General features: G+C 35.2%; 1 protein-coding gene and 1 pseudogene across 1 annotated transcript; one reads left to right on the top strand and one right to left on the bottom strand.

Annotated features, from left to right (window-relative positions):
- Positions 1 to 596: 596 nt before the first annotated feature.
- Positions 597 to 3,315, top strand: LOC142528530 (glucan endo-1,3-beta-glucosidase 11-like; annotated as a pseudogene).
- A 4,973-nt stretch (positions 3,316 to 8,288) lies between these two features.
- On the bottom strand, positions 8,289 to 10,384 carry LOC142528522 (uncharacterized). Its single transcript, XM_075633572.1, has 4 exons — positions 9,992 to 10,384; positions 9,794 to 9,908; positions 9,557 to 9,671; positions 8,289 to 9,394 (listed from the first exon to the last, which is right to left on the bottom strand). The coding sequence occupies exons 1-4, from the start codon at positions 10,090 to 10,092 to the stop codon at positions 8,466 to 8,468; spliced, it is 1,260 nt and encodes a 419-aa protein (XP_075489687.1). The 5' UTR covers positions 10,093 to 10,384; the 3' UTR covers positions 8,289 to 8,465.
- Positions 10,385 to 18,683: the final 8,299 nt, after the last annotated feature.

Genomic DNA, 18,683 nt, shown 5'->3' with positions numbered 1-18,683 from the left:
AGTATTACTTTTTATTGTGAATATCGGTAGGATTGACCCGTCTCACAGATAAAGATTCGTGAAACCGTCTCACAAGAGACCTACTCCTAATGAAAATAGTTGGCTTATATTTTTGTCAATATTAATAATTAAGTACATAGTTCACTTTAGTTCCCATCGGTAGAATGAAATTTGAATGTAAGGAAATGGTTAAGCCATTTATAATTAGCATTATTCTCTTTTTACAATTGAAGTCATTTTTTAGATAAAAATTATGATGTTATTTATCTTATAGTCAATAAGACCTCTATGTTTCTAAATAAAGTTCTACAAAAAAAAATAATAATCCGATTTGTATGAACATATAGAAAATTTTGTTCTAAATGGGCTCTAGTTATAGAACTTAAGTAAAAATATGCATTGACCAATCTCACAGAGTAAAGATTCGTGATGAGAAATTAATCTTTTACAAATTAATCTCTCTTGATTTATTTATAAAACTAATTACACTTTTCTATCATTATTACAATATGATTACGATAATACACATAATTATACATTTTTTTTAAAAAAAAAATTAAGAGAATCATGGGAACACGTACGCCATTATTGACTACTAATTTGAAAGCTTCTTCGTTCATTCGTGACTGAATATGAGCTTCAGAAGACGTCCGCCAAAACCCCGTCTCCAATCACCCTTCAGACAGCCGCCCATACTGCCATCATCGTAGCCGTTTCTGCGTATAAATTTCCATCTGGAGGAGCATCTGTACTTAATATTTTGATATATGAAATGTGGGCAGAGGTTTTGAGGGTTGGTGATGGGATTTCTACGTAAGAGAGAATTACAAGAATTATTATATAGTGAATGAACTGGGAGAATTTGCGGATGTGATGAGGATTCTTCCGTTTTTGTTCTTGATTTTCTTATCTCGGCCTAATGGTAACTACTTGTTTTTCTTCATCTCTCTGTATTTTTTTCATTGGGTTGCGTGATTTCTGGGATCTTAGAGTTAATTGCTATTTATTCTGAGTTGGATTTCTCTTTTGGATCGTTTTTCCAAGAAAGATGGGTTAATTTATGTTTTAAGCTACTGGAATTTTAATTTCTGCTTATAGTTTTCAATTTTTGAAGTTAAAAATCGAGTATTCTGGCATTCACCTGTACTGCTACATGGTTACATGTGTATGTATACTACATAAGCTTCCCCAAAATGAGTTTGCATAGTATATGGTGCCAAGTAACTTCAAGAATTTTATGTTGATTGGCCCGCAAACTTGCAGGGATGTAATACTCATGGTTCTCGTAGTCCTTTTATGTGTTGATTATGGAAAAATCAAACCCCTGCTCTTCTTTACACTGTTTAACCATGTGGTTTGACCCCCCAAAAGTAATTTGTCCTGTCCTTCCACAATACATAATTACGTACATACATACATACATACATACATATATAAATGGTTTAGTTGGTCAAAAGACCATGTACTTATACAAAATTTGGGCAATTTTCATTTAAAGGGTCATTTTCAGGTTCTTTAATACTTCTTATGATCACTTTATTCTTTCAGAAAAATTAATTGTAACGGCATTTACTGGAACCTATGGAATAAACTATGGTAGAATGGCAGACAACATCCCTTCACCCGACCAAGTGGTTTCGCTGCTTAGAGCTGCAAAGATCAAGAATGTCAGAATATACGATGCCAATCATAGTGTTCTGAATGCCTTTAAAGGTACTGGGCTTGAGTTGGTAATAGGACTACCAAATGGATTGTGAAAGATATGAGTGCTCATGCTGATCATGCTCTAACCTGGGTCAAAGAAAATGTTATGGCATTCCTACCCGAAACACACATTGTTGGGATTGCAATTGGGAATGAAGTTTTGGGAAACGATAATGACCTTTCCGGATCTTTATTAGGTGCTGTCAAAAATATGTACAATGCCTCTAAGAATCTTGGAATAGATGATGTGGTTCAGATTTCTACTGCCCATTCTCAGGCTGTTTTTACGAATTCATATCCTCCCTCTTCGTGTATTTTTAAAGAGAGTGTTGTACAGTTTATGAAACCTCTCTTGGAGTTTTTCTCTCAGATAGGCTCTCCGTTCTGTTTAAATGCTTATCCCTTCTTGGCTTATACTTATAATCCAGATACGATCGACATAAATTATGCTCTATTTCAGGCAACAAAGGGAATATATGATGAAAAAACGAATCTTCACTATGACAACATGCTTGATGCTCAGGTTGATGCTGCTTATGTTGCTTTAGAGGATGCAGGGTTCAAAAAAATGGAAGTTATAATTACAGAAACTGGTTGGGCTTCACATGGAGATCAAAGCGAACCAGCTGCTACACAAAGCAATGCTCGGATTTACAATTATAACTTACGTAAGAGGCTTGCCAAGAGGAAAGGAACTCCACTTAGACCAAGAAGGATGTTGAAAGCATACATATTTGCCTTATTTAATGAGGATTCTAAACTTGGTGCTGGTTCTGAGAAATACTATGGGCTGTTTAAAGCTGATGGGAGTATCTCTGATGATATTGGGTTTCCTGGACTTGCATCTTCATCTGCTGTTTCGTTTCGATCGTCCCTTGAGGTATTGTAACCTCTCTTCTTTTTTTTTTTTGCCTAAAATATTGTCAATTTTTTTGTGGTGTGTGATTTTTGCAATACTTATTTTGATACGCACATAGAAATAATTGTTATTCATGACGAGTCATTGCATTACTAATTTTAATAATGTATAGCAAATAAATTGGTTTCTAGTTTGGTGCTGCCTTGTTAGATATATTGTTTAGTTCACATCATGTCATTATTCAGTTGATAGAAGTTCACATATATTTGTACAATAAAATGTTATATGGTCACACATTTCGTGTAAAATCCATACATTTCTCATAACGATGAGCAATCGTAAATGGATTTTGGTATTTGAGTTGAAACTGGCCTGTTTGTCACTTGACTTGTGTAATTTTGAATTCAAGGCTGCTACTTTTGTTCTAGTTTTGTTTGTTCTACGGACCTTCTGATTACATTTCCACTTTGTGTTTGTTTCAAACTTTCAATCCTTTAGGAGTTTCAAGCAGGAAAGTTGTTTGGATCCTATTCCTCCATCTCTGCTATCACGTCCGCAGTAATACTTCTGCTTCTGAGATTATGACTTCAATTTCTCGTGTGAGTCCACATGATTTTAGTTTCTAAATATCTTTTACTTCTCTAGAGAGATGACTACATTGTCTGTATACACATTATAATCTGCTGATCATTTTAATTATCTCAGCAGTACAAATTTGATATTTGAAATAAATCGTTGGGTTATGTTTCTGATGTTCTTTGCCTGGCTAATTTCATCTTTTCACTTTGATCTTGTCAAAATTACATCTTCTCTGGATTATGTTACGGATTGGGAACTGTTTTTAGAAAATTATTTCATGTTATTTCGAACTTTTGCTCGAGGGATCCTACAAAATTGTGAATCAATCGTTTGATGTGCTGTTACTGAAGTTACATAGAGTTAGCTTATTGCCAGCAAATGCGCTTGGTTCTTGAGCCAAATTTGGCAACTGAGTCAGCATTCTAAAATTTGCCTCAGGCGCCGGCCGACCGTACGAAAAAGTTGTTAGTCGGCCAACCTATGCGGCCTTAGGGTGGTAGTCTGGGGAAGTAGTATGGGTAAGAGCGATTGCACATGTTAGTTATTACTGTTGCGGTGGCGGTCTTCCGGAGTTTCCAAGATTTTGAAGGGAAAATAGCGTTCTAGGCATGATGAGATTTGAGCCAGATCCAGAACATTATAAACAAATGGGTTCATCTGGGGTTAGGGAATGTACCAATATATAATCAATTGTGGGTCGGTCAATGTGACAAGCTCATTAACTTACAAATGGGTTTAATGTATTGACTTACAAATATGCTCAAAAACTAAAATAGTTTACCTAGTAACTAAAATTTTTTTAATTTTTTTTATCACGTCTATCAGCACCCAGTCCCCCGCCTAGTCTTCGCCTAAGCGGCTTAGACGCTAGGCGCTAGTCTAGCGTCCGACTAACGCATACTGAATTTTAGACCTTGAACTTAGTTAATTGAATGGATAATTCATCCTCTCGAGTCTTAACACATCTCATGCTTGTATATTTTAATATTTGTTTTGTTGCTTAGTCTTATTAATTTATCTCGAAAGATTTAAATGTTGATTGATTTGATTTAAAATTACCATGACCACTATAAAAAAAAATTGTTTTTTCTCATATATGTATAAAAAATATATAGGTTGCCTGTTTCAAATTCTCCATTATATTTTTGTTGCCAAACGTATACGGTGAATTCGGGTGGTTTCTGGGCCTTGTTGAGGACAAATGTTCTTTTCTTTATTCAGTTGAATCCTCTTTGAATTGCAGTCTCTGTCGCAACCTAGACATTGAAGAACACTGAATCCATGTTTATAGCTACGTTTGTATCCACTACACATTTTTTCGTGCAGTAACGGAACAGCATGTTAGAATCATAGACTTAGGTTGTAAGAAATGTTCAGTGTTGTGGGCTAGTCGCCGAGCGTGTGTTTAAAACTTGCCTTGTGGTGGAGCAGCATTTGCCTTTTGGGAAGTGCTGGTTCTGAGTGCGTGTGGCTGTCCTCCTCTCGCGTGCTTACTTTTGAAAACTCAGTCAGAAGCACACTAGTTATTGTACATACTTTGATCATTGTGTTCGGATCCTTGATACTAATTGTAACTGGACCAGGGGTTGGGGACTTAACACTAAAAGATCCTCAGCTCAGTGAAGTTTGATATATCTCCAGCTTCTCCATATGAAAATCCTCAAACTAATTTGGGCTTACAGAGTCCTATTCAGGGCTAGCTTCCTGGCTCAGTCGCCCGGCTCATGCCCGCTGTCCCTTTACCTAAAAAGAACTATCCCATAGTACCCAAATTAGAAGATGCGTTCAAGAATATTTGGCTGAACCACATTGATAGTATGGGCACCAACGAACTGAATCGAACCAAATGTTAGTTGTGCTCGGTCTTGGATTTTCTTTTATTTTTTCTTTTGGCCTATTGCAAAAAAAATTATCTTGAGCTTGACTTAAATTTTGAATTCCCTCTACTCGTTGGATGCAAATTTTATTATCAAGTTTTATTTCATCAAGCAAATGTTTGAATTCAGGTTCAAAATGTGCGACTTTGCATTCCAAAGAGAGCACAAAAAATCTCGAGAGAATTTTGATCGTACGTTCAAGCCACACCTGTTTTAACAAATAGATGAATTTAACCAAGTTTATTTATTTATCTCAAATCCCCCTTGCACACAGGGAAAGTATGAAGTATATTGAAAGTCGTGGATAATTAGCGTAGTAGACGAAATATGGAAGTCAATAGACGGGGGCAGCGGAAATATTTATAGAGTTCATTTAAATTTAGTAAATAGGTTCTGTCCTTCAGGACTAGATAGTCCTTTGATGTAAGAAAAAAACTAGTGGTATTTACATCTGTTTATTTTTCTATATTTAGCGCTGGACACGAAATCAGTCCGAGATTAGTGTAGTTGGTTCTTCTTGTAAATCCCCGCGAATAGGTCTCTCTCTATTGATCGCCTAATCAAGTCTGCGATCGAATACTGTATTTCTTGTTTAAATCGAACTAGAGATTTTAAACAATTTTGGGTCGAGAATGGATCGTCGGAATTTCAGAAATCCAACGGCGCAGTGGCCGTGGAAGTGGTCGTAATTTTCTTTGTGAAAAAATAAGGTTGTAGAAATTTATTTAAAAAAGGAAATGAGATATGTCTGCCAAAATCTATGTGTAAAACTTGTGTTATTTCATATGATACTCAATGAAATATTTATAAATGTTGATTTCTGATCACATCAAGAATCCAGCTCATGTTAGGATTCATAATCATAATCCCTTTAGCATACCTGTTTTCATTAGTTAATTAAAATTCTCATGTTGTATATATCCTGCAAAATCAACTATTGATAATGCAAATATATATATATATATTTATACTCGTGCATCTATAGATACATATACACATATGTACATGTATAGACATAAATTAAATAACTATTATTTACTTAATTCTAGACCTCTCTAAAATATTCAATGAGAATCACTAGTCACAACTACTAACATTATTATTTAATTAGTAGATTCTAAATTTACTAAATAAATAATTGTAAACCCATTATAATGATCGACGATCAGACGGTATCGATGAACTGATTGTATAAATCTTGTTTTTATAATGAAAACTGAAATTTCGAAGATCAAAATTTTCATCAATCGAATCTGCAACCATTAGTATATCGAGAGTTGTAAATGAATTCATAATGATGTTATGTATCTTTGAGTAATAACATGGACATGATATGTGTAATAAGGAAAACACATTTTTCTAAAGCACATGTCCTGCTCTGACCAGAAATTTCTTGTATTATTAATTCATCAGGTCACATATGATATCTTCACCCATAGGTAAACGGTGAATCCCTGACTATAATGATTGGCTCCTATGTATTTCGAAACTGTACCCAATCTCGTCATTTGATGACTCTCAATAGAGTCGATAAACAGATCAAAGTGCATGCTAGTACGTAGAGCTTCTACGTTGTCTCAGGTCTAAGGACTAATGATGTATAATCATAATTACGGACTATTTAACTCGATAAGTAACAACTACTTGGATAGTCAAAGGGAGGGTTGTTCAGCGCATCATTATACGATAATCTATCTATATGAATGATTATATTCATGTCCTTACCAATGAAACATGATGCTTATATAACAGATGTTAGTCTCTAGCTCAAAAGACAATTATCATTATTTTAGGCGACTGATTCCACTAGTAAACTGTTTAGAATATAATGTACACTTTCTAATGAGTTTCATGATCTTACGTTGCGAGACAGATCTTATAGTACTTATAGTATATTCAAAAACTTCATAAATGCAAGTTGTATTGTTATACAGATAAATTAATAAAATCGTAAAATATCATTAAAATAAAGATTGTTTTTGCATGAGAATCAATAAAAAGTTAAAACCACAAATTAATTTCTTGACATCTACTCTAACAAATATATCATCCACCATGAACAATCATTAAAAATTGTGAGTGTAATTGATAAAAATTAAAATTTCACGGCATCGCCTGATATATGGCTAGCATGATTTTGTTTGGATGGGAAAACAAAGGTACAATGGGACGAAGTTAGGGGAAGACGAAGTGGGCATTGAATACGGCCCCATGCATGACTAATTGAATTGGAAAAGTCTTCCTTCCCCCAAGGCATGGCACGAATTCTTACTAGGGACCACTGCCTCTCTCCATGGAAATTATTTTTTGGACAGTCCCGTCCCTCAATGTAACCAATGTTGGTGTTAATGTGTTATCAAACATCACAATCCACTTAATTTAACCTCGATAGGACCCATTGTATCCTGCCCTTTCGTAGACTCCACAAATTTAATAAATCGCTCCAAAGTCATTATATATAATTCTCATTAATATTTTGTTCATTTTAGTTGCAAGTAAACCCCTCTTTATCATTTTCATTATTTATCAAAAAATAAAATATTAAATGTCAATGATCCGACCAAAATTTCCAGAGCACCCCCTTTCCGTTTTCATCCTCTCTTTGAACCATTTTGCAGAAAAAGACAGTGCCCCAAAAGCTTCAAGAATATGATACATCACATACAAGTTGTACAACACCATTGTCACCACCAACCTGGCATTGATCACATGGCATTGCACAGACTTCTTCTATCATCTGTTCTAAATTATTATAAAGCACACAGAAGATCCAAACGACCAAAAATAATTGTTTGAAAATTGTCCCAATTTGTAATAGATTGCCTCCTGCACAATATCATTCGAGTGAAATGATAACAAACATGCATAATTGAAGGCAACAATCTTTACATTCACAACATATTTGCAGAAGTTATTAACGAACTTCCGTTCTTGTCGTGAAATGGAACCTTGTCATTGCGTTTTTCGATCTGGTATATCATGCCAATTACTGAACATCATCCCGAATTAGATTAAGAACGCGAATACTTTAAAAACAAGCAATATGGGGTAACAAAGAAGCTTGTAGTAGCAAACCAAAAAAAAAAAAAAGAACAAAGGAAGATAATACCATCTTATGAATGGTGCATATAGATTTATCAATTCGAGCAGAGAATTTAAGTGTCTGAAGAAATAATACCTTAAGTATCACACGCAACCATGTAAGCAAACATGGTGAGCTTACATCATGTTCATCAATATGCCGTCATCGATGGTTATTAATTTCTAGATTGATTTAAAACTGCTCATATTATAAAATTAGGCCCTCTAGTTCAGAATAGTACTATATAGTTTATAGCTTGAAAGGATGAGTCACAAAAAGGGCTCAAGAAAACTATAATGCATTCGCAATACTTCATTTTCCTCTCGAAAAAAAATAATCATGCCGCATAAAATGAAGCAATTGTCTACAAGCCTGAACTTTTCATTTGACCATCAAACCGGTTAGAAATATAATCTTGTGACCAAAAACATAGTTCACGGTCTGCATCTCCACTACCGAGTAGCTTACGCTTTCTAGAAACTTCTTCCCCATTCGGACTTTCAACCTCATAATTCCAATTACCTTTATGCAGCATGGATGGATCATAGGCCGAGGAAGATCCAACAGGAAAGAAATGGAACTCCTTAAAGTTGGGCCGGTTTTCGACCTGAGAAACTCTACAAACAACGCTATCGGTTCCACAACCAGGAAAGTTTTCCCTGCTCGAGTTTGACCCTGAAAACCGACCCAATCTCAAGGACAGGTCACACCCTATTTGAGGTTCCTTTCCCTTGATGTCCTTCGGATCAGGTAGCAAAGTTCCTCGAGCAACGCCTGAATCTGCAGCACAAGGGAATAGATTTTGCAAGCTACCAATTTCTGCAGGTTTAGCAACTGAAGAAAAAATAGGAACGCCAAAGATTATAGCATCAGATTTTTGGGATTCTTGGAAGCCCAACTGAGAAGCTTCTGGTTTGAAGTTACCATAGTATAAGGGATATATAGAATCCATGTTGACCAAATTGTTAGATCCCAATTCAGTACACCAATGACTGCCGATACCAGGAAGTTTTTCGCATAAAGAAGCGATGCCTTTGTTAGCATCTAAAGTTAGACACTTGTTAGACTCTGAAACTAAACGTGGAGAATCTACTTTAGACGGTTTCTTGAACATTGAGATATTGCCTGTTTGTGTAGGTATCTGTATAGAATGGTGTTCAGTGGCATTCTCATTTGAAACATTTGGAGACAAATCAAATGATTCTTGATTTCTGGGTCGGAGGTAAGATCTCGGGTTATTGTTCCTTTGGCTTCTCGAAGCTCTTACTGGAACACATCCCAAATTAAGTGCAGCTGAACAACACAGTTCATTTTATATCAGAACATATCACTATCCCACTTTAACAACCATTTAAACTAGCAATAATCAAGAATAAAAAAAAAAAGCAAAACGCTATCAAAAGAAACTGTGACTAAAATCCAAAAATGTTCATAGAAAACAAATAAGATGAGCACCTTCAACACAAGGAGGCAAAAGCCCTCCAGTCTCTGTACTCTCTTCTTTCCTAATGATCGTATCAATGGCTTCATTAACCCGGTCCCAGAGCGTTTCAAGACTAGAATACTCAGCCTACCCAAAGTAAAACATCATATGAACACGGGTAAAAACCAGAATTTGAACACCAATTTATTTTTTTTAAAAAAATCCAAGTCAACCCGCATTGAATCAAAGGAAAAACTAAACAACTGAACCTCAGAATTGGCTTTGGAGTAAATAATTTCCTCTGATTTCAAGACCACAATAGGCAGCTTCTCCAACCATTCTCTATTTTTCTTGGTTGCACCACAGTGATTTTCATGCACAAGCCTGCTAAAAAAACAGGGAATAATTTTATTTACTTTTACCTAAACAAACAAGGAAATCAACCCAAGCAGAACAAAACCCAGAACCTGAAAATCTGCTGGATAATCAATCCTCTCAAGGGTTGGTGTCTGTCGCTATGCCAAGCCCTTTTCACACACTCATACGGTCTTGGACCAGGCCTCGGCATCTCCTTCCGCTGAAACACAGACCCGAACACTTGACGTGCAGGTAAAATGCCAAAAGAGTCGAATCTATTCAACAAAGAAAAGAGTCTTTGCAAGCCTGTGAAAGCTAAGAGGTAACGAATCTAGCTCTAACTTGGACTCCCTCCACTTTCGATCTCCCTTCAAATCTCTAAGCCGTACTTTTGGTTTGGATTGTGGAGAGAAATGAGAGACTCCCGTTCTGCTTTTGAGCAGTTCTATTGTGGTGGTTTCGGTACGGTTAATTATTTGTCCAAGGGGACGTGGTAACAAGTAAGGACACTTACTTTTCGATTTACTTAAAGTTTGGCCAAATAGCATTTCTGTTTTTCGCCCTCACAAAATTGCAAAAAAACCACAAAATTTAAATGCAATTGATTTTACACGATATATTTTTAGCTTTTAGGATGTAAGTTGGAATTGATTAAAATCGAATCGAACTCATGACTAGGGATGGGAAAAAATATCGAATTTTCGGTATACCGAGATTACCGTACCGAAAAAATGCCGAATTTACCGAATTTTCGGTATACCGAAGATTTCGATACGGTATGATAACAATAACGAATTTTTCGGTATGATAACGGTATGCAATTTGAAAATTTCGGTATATACCGAAATACCGAAAAAGTATACAAAAATTTTGAAATATATAATATTTTAAAACAATAAATTTATAAAAAAATTTAAAATGTAAATTTTTTTCGAAATAAAAAGGTATATGCCGATATCGTACCGAAATTTCGGTATACCGCATAATTTCAGTATAATCGGTATGCTAGTTATATGTGCCGAAATTTTCGGTACGATATCGGTATGAATTTTCGGTACGGTATAAGATTTTCGGTACGGTGCGTTATATTATCCCTACTCGTGACATGTTCAGTTTTCTATTTTATCTTTTTCAAAATTTGATTATTTTCTTTTAAAAAAATTATTTTTAAAATTTTATTATTAGTTATATATATATATATATATGATTATTTGGATTTTGAATTTTGCTACAAATATTATTTTAATAACATTATTGTTTATTTTGATTTATTTATTTTGTCTAAAAAATATAAATATAATTATATTTGAATATATATATGTTATTTAGATTTTAAACTTTGATAAATATATTTTATTATTATTAAAAATCTAGTTAAAAATAACATATATCTTCTTGGTAGATTGTCCACGAACTCACGCAATCGACCCGGATATCATTAATAAATATATGACTAACTAGCCAGCGAAAGAACATTGGTTCAATAGTTTCAGTCAAGTCATATCCATTAAGCACGACAGAGGAGAGACTTGCTCCAACATTTCATGTATCCAATTAAGGCCTAGGTAATCAGTCTCTGCTCCACCTAAAGTTAGTTTTCTCATAAACATGTGAGATCTTATATTTCGCGAAAGATCACACTACAAAGAATCCAAACGTTAAAATTTGATCACATACATCAAATAGAGAGAAATATTTCAGATATGATACGGACTTCTCTTCGCAAGTCGGTTAATATCACTCCCATTTTCAGTTAAGCGCATGTAGGTCAATTAAAAAAAAGATATTTGATATTCCAATTTTTTTTTTTAAAAAAAAAAATTCGACAAATACGTCGTCGATGAGAGTAAAAGGTATAGAGGTATACAGATCACATGGAACTATACCCTTGAAGCTTATTAGAAATTTACATTTTAACTTATTATGGATAGCTATGTGTCTTAATAGAAATTTACATTTTAACTTATTATGGATAGGTATGTGTCTTAATTGAGAGATTGGGGAGTTATGTCTTAATAACTTAAGAAATTTGTTTTAGAATTTTTTTTTTTCAAAAAAAAAAGTCACATTATATGGATAAGGACATCTACTTTGGACCCAATTTTTTAAAAAAAATTAAAAATAAATTTGTCCTTTTTTTTTTTGTCCTTATATCTTCAATGCCACGTGGTAGGTCATATGATTGGTTTTAAACGAATAGCAAACCCCACCCTCAGAAAATTTCTACAAAAGCAACTTTTTTGCCATACATACATGATAATGTAAGGCAGTGGGCCACAAAACTATGGATCGAAGATTTTAGGTTAATGTGCTTTGGTTGGGGAACAAATTAAGTCATCCTTTTTTACCCCGACTCATGCCTCATTCATAATAATAAATAAAGACTAAGTCTGTTGTGAGACGATCTCACGAATCTTTATCTGTGAGACGGGTCAAACATACCGATATTCACGATAAAAAGTAATACTCTTAGCATTAAAAGTAATACTTTTTCATGGATGACCCAAATAAGAGATCCGTCTCTCAAAATACGACCCGTGAGATCGTCTTACACATTTTTTTGCTATAAATAAATATAGATATTTTTTTATTCTCAATAATTTATCAGAATTATCATATAAAGTAAACCCAATTTTTTATATTATTATTTAATGATTTTCTTTGCATGCAAAAAGTTGTTTTCTATATAACATAATTCAGTGTGTGTACGTACGTGCGCGTGTGACAATACACCGTTGAAGGTGAGGATGAAAATGGCCACAAGAAGGTCATTTAAGAGCTGATTATTTCATATTTTCATAAGGCAAGCAATGCAAAAATTAAATATATGCCTAGATTCAATGTCTATGCAAGGCATTGAATGTAGGGTGGGTGGGTGTGTGTGTGTATAATATCAAATATATGGCTAGATTCAATGTCTAAGCTAGAATAGACTAGGGTGGGTGGGCGAGGATCGAATCAAGCCGAAAATCATGGAAATGTTAAAGGCTTGAATCGAGCTCTAGAAAATTTTAATATTTTCTACTTGAATTAAGGCTAGAGTTCAAGGTCGTCGGTTAATAAATATTCTAACATGTTCGCGAGTTAACCAATAGTTGTTCTCCTCCATTGGTTATCCACATATGGGTGATTAACAGAGAGGAATATAATCCAATTGAAGTGCTTTATTGGCAAGAACATTGATGATCTCACTCCAAATAAGTGATTTTGTAATTAGAAATATTAGTAAAAGTAAAACTGAAAGCAAAAACGAATGAATTTTATTACAATGAATCGGACTTGGTCGGATTATCATGCGACACATTTTACATTAATATTATTTTGGTTAATTTCAATGAATAATTGAAACCTTGTACATGTGTGAATTTTCTATGGATATTAACGTAAAAATCTGGTATTCTAAGAAGAAGCATTATACGTTAAACTCTTGAATGATTGTATTTTGCGGAATATCACATTTTTGGAAACCATCGATTTTCTTGATTCAGTGGTAGTTATCTTCACAAAATAAGGATCTTTTACTCCTATTATTATTCATGCTTCCCGTGTCGTCCCCATCTTTGATCCATGCAGAGGCGGATAGTCTCTTGTACCCGGGCTAAAATTTTTTTTTAAAAAATTTATATGTAAATTTTTGTATAATTTTGGATAAATTTGATATTAGCCCGGATAGATCAATTTAAAATATTAAAGAAAGATAGAGTATAAATTCTAGCTCGAGTAGCGTCAGATTCCTGACTCCGTCACTGGATCCATGGCTATCACTTTCGAATTCGAAGGGGGATAGCTTTACAGCAACAAGATCTCCATCTCCATTGATATACTCCACTGCAAATGCTAGATGATTAGGGTTGGAAACCTCGTCAATTTTAAATACTGAAAGGAATATTTGATTCCTAATTTGATTAAGATTGAGTTTTTGATTTTGCACTTCTAGACTAAATTTGATAGATTTGTTTTCCTAGAGATAGTGAATCGTATTATTAGGAATTATCTACTTAAGTTGGAAAATTATCTATAAGATATAAGGTATTTGCTTTAAAATAGAGTTTGATTCCTATTAAACTCTAGTTACCTTATTTACAGGTGGAAGTATCCTTGAAGATCTAAGTCAAAGAATTACTCAATATAAAGTGGGACAAAGATTGAAAAAGCAGCGTGATAAGGAGAGAAAATTAATAGACGGCCTCTGAAGTTTCGCAGAAGTTAATTCGGCCGTGGAGAATTGCATAAGGAGCTGAAGTGACTACATAAAACACGTGACTGTGTTACCAAGTGGTGCTGCCTACATCCAAGAACAACACTGACGCAGAGTGTTTGTTCGAAGGGTGTTTTTCGGTTTTGTGACTGAACAATACGTTGCTTGTATCTGATGTCTATTTTGAGTAGTTGATGCAATTTAATTCCTTGGGTTGTCAGGGAATTTAGTTTTGTTAAATTTCTCTAGTATTAATTTTTGGTGTAAACGATTTACATATTTTCTAGTGAATTTCTCGCTATGAGGCATTGCACAAGTATTAGTACTTGTGCATAATTTAATCGAAGTGTTCATTTATTCTGTGCCATTAATATTTCATTTCCGCTGCCGTAGTTGTGTGCTGTGTTGACAACACCGTACACAACAATGAATTCTAACAAACTAGTTTTAAATTGTTCATCTTGTGTACGTTTACGCGAAATAATTTCTATCAAATACTATATTTGATTTATAGTTGCATGGAACCCTGCACGCGCACACACAAAAAAAGTTACACATATAGAGAAAAACAAAATGAACAGAACGTGGAAAATCCGATAAATGATGGAAAAAAAAATAGTTATGTGGGGACCCGAACCTAATCCATCTTCTTAATCATTATTAGGATCATTTAATTAATCTGGGTCTAATTTTTTTTTTAAATACAATGCGGAAACGTAAAGTAATCAATCTGATATAAATCTCAACATAAAGTACAAATCATGTACAACATATGTTTATTTGCACTAGAGTTCAGTCACTACATCAAGTACTGCAATTCACTCTACTCTAAGTCCGGATCTCCATGTTAATCTAAAATCTCTCATTCTCTTCGTGACCCTGATCCTGTCCCACCTGTTGTCATGCACACATACAAACAAGACAACAGCCGGATAACTCCGGTGAGAAATATATCCCAGTATAACAATGTAAACATGCAGTCATATAAAAGCATATATAAAACCATGAAACATATATCAACATCATGTATCAACTCAGAAGACATATATCGATATGCGGCTGTAAGTAAAACTCTAGACTCGTCATCTCAGACTCGACTCATTTCTAATCTAGGGATCCCGGTTCCTGGATATGAGAACCTATATCGAATTTCAGCGATAGGAATGAATCAACTCCTAAGCGACATCGATATAAACCAGTCATCCAGTGTCTTGGCGAATCAGCCAAAGACTTGGCACATCAGCCAATGACTCGGCACATCAGCCCATGACTCGACACCTGCTCTGCTATAAAGCAATAGACTAAGCAAATCAATCTCAAGAATTGCAAATATCAATGCAATATAATTCAGTATGTGATTTTGGGAAACTCAAGTTGAATCAAACTCGAGTTGTGCAACCCCGAATCAACATTGATTTATACATTTCTTTCTGTTTATCTGACTCTGTCGAAGCCTCGGATTCAAAGCCTGTCAATATCAATCTGGCAATAACAATATCGAGGGTATCGTATCACTATACAACTCAAATCAGTACTGGATATAATTAGAACTGAATCAAATTCTGTTTCAACAGCATAACTGCACAATCTCGTTATACCCAGCAATATAGTCTCAATCGGATATCCATCCCAACATCTCATAATCAATAACGATACAAATCTGATATCATATCTCAATCAATCCAACTCAGAAAATTACAACAATTTTATACCGGTATCCGTTCTTCAATCCGGTTTTGATTATACGATGTCTAACATATCATAAACACCATATATGAATCATATCCGATTCTGGAAATATCATAATTTCAAATGATAACAAAACGTAACAAAACGTACGTCCAGTTAAAGCTCTCGTCGGTTGGAACACAGTACTGAAGTCGGATTCAAAATCTAACGGACGGATCGAAATATAAATGTGTAAGGATTTTCGCGAAGTTTTCTCGTCCCTTTCTTTCTGAAGATTCTGAAGAACAATGCAATACTTATATATATATATATATATATATATATATATATATATATATACACACACACGTTGCATGATAAGGGACGTGTGGCCTCTTGTATGTACTGCACGTCTCGCGCATATGCGTGAGACCTACTGGTCTCCGCGATAAGCTTCTCGGCAGCTCGCGCATATGCGCGCCCCATCTCCGCGCATATGCACGAGGTTCTCTGGAATTGTACTCGGCTTCCCGTATGACTCGCGCATATGCGCGAGATCTTCTGCCCCTTTCGCGCATGTGTCGCGCATGTGCGTCAATGGTACTGTCCTCGCACACATTTTGTGAGAACCTAAAATTCCAGCAGTAGCATTAGCGGCAGCTAGCAAATTTCAGCAGAAGCTAAAAATTCCAGCCGAAGCTAATATTTTAGAAGCTGGTATTTTTCCTAGCAGATTGGAATCCAGCAGCAGACAACAGATAAAATCCAGCAGGAGTAGCACGAAATCCCAGCAGACAGTTACTAATTCAGACCATAACTTGTAACTGAAGCATTTAACACGAAATAAAGATTGTTAATGTCAGATTATGGCCTTAATTGGGAGGCTAACAGTCAGAATTTCACCTATAAATATCACCCTCAAACCTCTGAATTGGTTTACCAAAAATCTGGAGTTATCACTTGAAATTAGAGCTAAGAGAGTACATTTTCGAAGCTGTAAAATCCAGTAGCAAGGCAAGCAGATTTTCAGACTTCAACCGAAATTCTTTAAGCAAATTACTGTAAGTGGGCTTATGTATAAATATCTTGAAACCCGTTTGATACTTCTGTTTCTAAGTTCAGTTTCTGTATGTTTGATTTCTGATATATGATTTTGAAGTACTGAAACTCCCTAGTGAACTAATGGTAGGAATATATATTCTGAACATTTCTGAATTCTGATTCTGGCCTCACCCCTTAGAGGAGAGAACATATAGGGGACTGATATCAGTTTAGCCATGAAATTCACTAACGTGCTCAGTGCTTACTAATTCTGATTTCTGTTCTGAAACCTGTGATATCTGAATTCTGATTTCTGTTCTGAAAAGATGAGTTTCTGTATATTATTGTATTATTGTTTTTGTTGAAAATGGTTTCGAAAACTGGGAGTTATTCCTGCCCCTGCTTACTGAGTGACAATCATATCACTCACCCACTAAACACATCTCAGATAAGAACGAGGAAGAAATATTAGAGGAGAAAGAGCAGATCCAGTTCTGGGGCTGGTGAAGAAGATTATTGTTTTCAGTTTATGTTATGTTATGTTAATTCCGCTGTATCTGTTAAGACAATGTTTTGTGTCTGGTTTTACATTTCCGCTGTAAAACATCAGTATCCGAGTTGTAACAGACAATTGATTTATTTCGTATATGAATAAAAGACTGGTTTCTGAATTCTGTACTCTGAGGCTTGTTGTTGTTGAATGTAAATTTGAGAACAACGCCGGTGTCAACCAACCTCCGTCTTGGGACGTGACATTGAAGTGGTATCAGAGCGAAGGAACTAGAAATAATAAGTTCTTATAGACTTCTGAAAATAAGTTCTGAAAGTTACTGATAATAAGCTACTGTAATAGACTACTGAAAATAAGCTACTGAAATAGACCACTGAAATGATAGACTGAATACGTACAGTAGGAAAATCAGTAGGGAAACAAATCAGTAAACCAGGTAGATCTGAAACCAGAACCAGTAGATGGAAATCAGTAGACCCAAAACCAGTAGCCCGAAACCAGAACCAGTAGACGAAATCAGTAGGTCTGAATGCAGAAGACTGAGTCAGTAGACTCGGAATGCAGCAGACTGGTTCTGACAGTGCTGGAAAAGCAGCAGATTGATTGCAGTAGCTGCAGAATTTCAGTAGACATTGCACTCCAGCAAACGAATGCAGTAGACTTTGTTAATGGCATGGAAGTTGAGGTGTTTTTCGCGCAAACTTCAAACGGCCATAACTTTTGATCCAGAAGGAATTTTTACTATTAAGAGTAGGCGTTGGAAAGCTCTCGACGAGGAGAACCTAACCTAGAACCATTCAATTGTTCTAGCACCGCCGACGAACCCCAAAATCCTTCTTTAAGATAGTGATATCATCATTTCCGTAAAAATTTCCAAAATTTTGAAACTCTGAGGAATTTTCATTTTCAAACGGCTTAGTATTTTTGCACCAAACTTGGTACCATTTATGTTCTTGATGTGAAGGATTTTTAGTAAATTTTTCACGTCATTCTGAGACCGAAAAATTTTTGAGCCATTTTCTTCTACTAAATGTTATAGGCATACTGATTCTATTCTTTCCAGTGATTATTGTCTATAGTTCGACTTGTATTCTTGATATCGTTTCTGAACATTCGCTATCATGTTTTGGAAGTAGGATATGTCGGACCAAAGTAGCTACATTAAGAGCTTAGAGAGGAAGCTAAAAAAACTCAAAGAGAATAACTACTGCCTAGAGTTGGACAAAGATGAGTTAGAGCGTCGAACAGAACATTTGAGGTGTGATGTTCACGTTATGCTCACTATCCGCATGAGGCTGAAGAGAGGAGTAGGAAGGCTCAAGAAGAGTTTGAAACCTCCCCAAGAGACTATGACAGAATTCATCGAGTTACGTGATACACTAGT

The sequence above is a fragment of the Primulina tabacum genome, chromosome 2, assembly GCF_025594145.1.
Source record: "Primulina tabacum isolate GXHZ01 chromosome 2, ASM2559414v2, whole genome shotgun sequence".
NCBI classification, from domain to species: domain Eukaryota; kingdom Viridiplantae; phylum Streptophyta; class Magnoliopsida; order Lamiales; family Gesneriaceae; genus Primulina; species Primulina tabacum.
Note: the sequence above shows the minus strand (reverse complement) of the source record. Positions and strands in the feature narration are given on the sequence as shown.